A 5,256-nucleotide genomic window follows, 5' to 3' on the forward strand; every position below is an offset into this window, starting at 1 on the left:
TAAGAATTAATATTTGTAGTTGCGCGTAAAATGTTTCAACAGACAAGCCTTGTAAGCAGCTATACACCCATAAATTGATGTTGATAAAGAAATAAATAGGCCTTGAAACCAATTTCCTTATTCAATGGCTACATTTGATTCAATAGTAACCATATGGCTTGTTTTCCTTACTTACTCACGGTATGTAGGGAGAAGACCACGGCCTTCTTCAAATGTTCAATGAAATGCAACCAAACTCATGCAGTATTTGAAACATCAACTATGTGCTTATCACAAATATTTTGCAGTGTTTCACTTGGATTGTATTTCACTCGGTTCTGTTATTAAATTATGCAACAATAGGTGACAGGGAATATGAACTAGCTAGTAAACCAGAAGACAGAAGTATTTGCATGATGCAACCAGTGGCGGATCTTCACTTATTTTCTTGGGGGTGTCAAATGCTTTTGTATACTCCACTTTTAATGAACGTTTATATATTACAATATTTCAAGTAATATCATACAATCATAAGTGATCTGGTGGTTTGAATTGCTTTAAATAAGCGTTGTGTTGCTTGCGGGTTCGATTCTCCTTGGGAACGCTTGCGGGTTCGATTCTCCTTGGGAACGTTTTTTTTTTTTGATAAAATATTAAAAATGCACAAGAAAATATCAAAAATATACTTGCTAAAGGGTCGAACACACGACCTTTAGCCTTGTAAAAGCACCCCCTATCCGCTAGAACAACTGGAAATTCCTTGCTGTATTATGGATAATACTATATATATAGTAAACTTGGGGGGTGCCACGGCACCTGGGGGTCTCAATAGAGATCCGCCCCTGGATGCAACTAAACTGGAATTCTTGTCATTAAACTTAAAGAAATGATATTTGAACAACCATTTTTGACAACTTTTGTAACAACTTTCTCTCTCATACTCACAATATCTTTTTACTTCCTCTCTCTATTGCTTTGGTTTTTGTGTCAATATCTCATTTCCTTTGTAAATTTTTGGTTGTCACAAAAGTTGTCACATATATGAATGTTCAAATAACACAACTCTTAAACTTTTTTCACCAACTAAGAATATTATCCACGAGATGTGAGCTCACTGGTAAGACTTTGACTGTGCAACTTTGACAGAGTTCAAAACACCATGAGGACTTTTGTAAAATGATCATTAGCGCCACTTTATTTATTGACAATTTTTCTCTTCCCAATTTTTTTTTTTAAAAAAAAAATGTTGTTATAGGAAAGTCAAGAATTCACAAAACTCTGTGCTCATGAGGGCTAATGCTATCACCTAACAAGACAAGAAAACCCAGAAAAAGGAAGGGGGCCCACAGAGGTCTACATGAAGAGAAAATAAACCTGTGTTACATTGTCTTCTTTTACACCTATGCATATGTACGGATATTTTGCTAGTTTATCTCAGAATTAGGCCTCAGATTCTCTCTTATTGCACTTGAGATTGGTTTCTCCTCAAATCTAGAAGGACTAGCTGAATGTCTGATGACTGGCAAGTGTTCCAAAGTAGTCAAAACCTCGGACATTTGTGGTCTAAATTTGGCCTCACTAATACATTGTAATGCAAGAATTGCAGCGGTATAAGCCGCCCTTTGTGGATACTGCCCTTGTAATCTTGTGTCCATAATCCGAAACAACTTCCTTCTATCACCCAAGTATGGTCTTGCCCAATCTACCAGATTATGTTCCACTCCTGATTTTGTTTTATCAACCGCATTGCGCCCTGATAGTAGTTCCAATAGCACAACTCCGAAGCTATAGACATCGCACCTTGTTGTCAGCCGACCTGATCAAAGTTTTTTTTGGTCATCATAATTTGCAATTTTGCAAGACAAAACACCGCTTTGCTAAGATATCTCAAAAGGATAACAATAAACCATATTTGCATATGAACCAAAGGGTGTGTGATGTATATACAGTAGCAAATTATATATAAAAAAGTTAGATGCAATTTTTTTTTTTGTAAATATCTGGGAATTAAATTCATTAGTGAGTGAAAAAAGTCATTGATACTTAGGTCAGACACCAAGTTAATACTTAAAATGTCATTGAAATTTAACAGAATAAGATTTGTGGTGGCTAAATGGTTTATATGATTCGGCAAGATCTACAGTACACCTCTACATTTTCTAGATGAGCATGAACAAAAAGCATATGTATACATGGAAAATGTAGATGCTAGATTTCACTTTAAGTTGGTTGACCTGTGAAATTTCATACAGCACCTAGCTAGTTGATTCACAATTTTGAGCGATGTTCATTAAGTCGAGTTTGATTTGAAATATCTATCAATCATACAGACAAAAGATTCTAAAAGCATTGAAAATGAGAAAGCTGATAAAAAGAAATTTTTTATGAACAAAATGAATTAAAAATAGAAGTTCAAGAGAGAAAAATCCAACCTGTGGCAATATATTCAGGAGCAGCATAGCCTTGAGTACCTAGGAGGACTTGAGTAGAAACATGAGAACGATCACCAGTGGGACCTGCTTTGGCCAATCCAAAGTCTGACAGTTTTGCATTAAATTCCTGCATTAGTATATTTAAACACATTATTAAGATGCCAGAATGCTAGAAAATTTTCATCAGAAAATTCCAAGTCCACTGATCCATTAAATTAAGGTATGCATTTTATTTTAAAGCCGTGAAAAATGAAGAAGGAATAAGAATAAAATAGATAAGAGCTAAAAGAAGTTTATTTATAACAACACATTTTGTAACCTGGCAATGCTGATATTTAATCAACATACCAAGTCTAATAAAATATTAGAAGCCTTGAAATCACGGTAGATAATTTGTTGATTAGAGTCATCATGAAGGAAGGTGAGACCTAGAGCAGCCCCAATAGCAACTTTGATTCTTGTTGCCCATGGAAGTAGTTGTGTGCCCTCTGCAATTAACAGTTTCATAGTTCTTATTACACAATTAAGTGGTAGGGTTTGCTTGATTTGCAAAATGTTAAATTAGTGTACTCGAGTATATATATCTGAAACTTCTATTAGTTACTAAAGGCATCAACATACTGCAAAATATATTATTTTTCAAGCTTCCACATAAACCCATCAGGGGCAACATCAAGACATTATACGACAAAATTAACAGAAAAACAAATTCTGCTCAACCTAAGCAGTGAAACAATAAAAATTAACCCCTAAAAAAAATCCACAATCCCCAAATATTTGTTGCAACCATTGTATATCGTATATATTGCATTGCATATACATTCTCATGAATTGAAAAACATACACATGCACGAAATAATATAATAAGAATATAAGAATATGAATAACAATATGTATTAGGGTGACATAAAAAATGTACCAGAATTGGAGAAAATCTTGTGTGGACCAAGACCAAGAATTTTGGTTTGGTCACACACAAAGAGAGAAGAGAGAAGAGAGAGAAAAGAGAAGAGAGAGAAAATGTAGAAGAGAGAAGAGAAGAGAGAAGGAGAAAATCTTGTGTGTGTGACCAAACCAAAATTCTTGGTCCTGGTCCACACAAGTGTTTCTCCCAGAATTGGGTTGGGAGAAAGGTTCATGAACCTTGTAACGACTTCCAAAGCAATTTCCCATCAAAGGAACCAAGGTTCCTTTGGAAAACCTAACAAGAAAAAAAAACTATAGGTTTAATCCTCGACATGCATCATGCAACGTGACCTAGAAATGTTTTGTTTCTTGTGGTTCCCTTGCAACAATGTCCTTCTCCCGTGTTACAGAGAAGAACACCTTTCGTTCTATTATTTTTACGAATTAATACATCATAAATATTTTCACCAAAAAAAGAACATAAACATTTGGAATACAAAATGCAACTTTTTAATCATGTACTAGCTAGGATTTATAGATTTTGATATTATAAAACATTTCATTATTTATAAAATAATGTTCTTTTGCGTACAACTTTTAAAATAAGATATTTTAAAATGTAACTGTTTAAAAAGATTTTGTCATATCTAATTCTGTCCTCTAAAAACAATTGTCCTCTAAAAAAAATAGTTCCTATTACGGTCGGTCCAAGAATAAGGCTATTAAAACTCTCACTTTAAAAGATTATATAACAACCTCTCAAAAAAAAATTATATAGTAAGTATTTTCATGTCTGTGTCCAAATACATGTTATTCGTGGTTGTGCTTATATAAGTATTACATGACTTTAGATATTTTTAACAAATGTTTTTTTTTGTTAACCATCATGTTACTAGAGGAAGGAGGCCCTAGTAATTTGGAGTTCAACCATAAGGTAAGTAAAATCCAGTTAATAATTGTTTTAGTCAATATTCAAATATTTTTAATAATTATAGTTTATGCATAATTTTTATATATTCACCCACAATAAAACATTTTTATTTACCAAAAGAAAAACATTATATCTTAAAAAAAAAAAAATTATATCAAGAACCACAAAAAGTTAGTTAATATTTTTTTAATCAATTTTATGGGTAAGAGTTTAGCCACTAAACGGTTTGATAAAAAAACAAAGCATCAACTAAACATTGACAACTAAGTACACCAAGAATCAATAGAATCATCAGAGTGAAACCAGGCATGGAAGGCAAGTGCCCCTACGCACCAATGGAACATTGACGATAAATCACAGAAAGGATACCAAACATAGAAGCCAGGTGTACCTATACACCATAGAACATTGACAAATAATACCCATCACCCCAAAAATAATGATGTCATAAACTCAACTCTTAGCTTTGTAGTTAAAAACAAAAAGGATTCATTCACTTGGATACATATTCACATTGACATTGCTTGCAAACTTCACTTAGTTTTAAAGGGTGTGACGCTTTTAATTGTCTATAGCTTTCTTGTTCAAAAATAAATAAATTTGTCTATAGCTTTGATGAAACTTAACCAGATATCCATAATTATTTAATTTTAATTCACTCTAAATAAAAATATTTTTGTATGATCACTATCTACATTCTACAATATGATTTAATATATTTTAATATTCAATTTATTACAATTGTCAACCTAATTATCATAGTTAAATAAATCTATTGATGAGGTAACATATAATTAATCATTTAACATAGTGTTTGTCTTATTTGTAAGGCTAAATACGACTTTTAGTCCTTTTAGTTTGACAAAATTTTCAAATTAGTCATTCAAGTTTCAAAAGTTTCAAATAAGTCATTTTAGTCGATAAATTATTTCATTGTTACCCATGTTATCAATCTTCATTTAATTGATGTTGATGTGGTCGTTAAGTTGCTGGTTTGGATCAAAACGC

At 32.5% G+C, this 5,256-nt stretch overlaps 1 protein-coding gene across 1 annotated transcript; it reads right to left on the bottom strand.

The window, feature by feature from the left end:
* Positions 1-1,246: 1,246 nt before the first annotated feature.
* Positions 1,247-2,996, bottom strand: LOC146949772 (putative serine/threonine-protein kinase PBL3). The gene is made up of 3 exons (XM_085741531.1): positions 2,760-2,996; positions 2,412-2,538; positions 1,247-1,795 (listed from the first exon to the last, which is right to left on the bottom strand). Exons 1-3 carry the CDS (start codon positions 2,916-2,918, stop codon positions 1,404-1,406), a joined length of 678 nt encoding a protein of 225 aa, XP_085597657.1. The 5' UTR covers positions 2,919-2,996; the 3' UTR covers positions 1,247-1,403.
* Between the last annotated feature and the right edge of the window lie 2,260 nt (positions 2,997-5,256).

This window comes from Medicago sativa, chromosome 2 (assembly GCF_051527215.1).
Source record: "Medicago sativa cultivar Bolivia chromosome 2, Bolivia_mono, whole genome shotgun sequence".
NCBI lineage: Eukaryota > Viridiplantae > Streptophyta > Magnoliopsida > Fabales > Fabaceae > Medicago > Medicago sativa.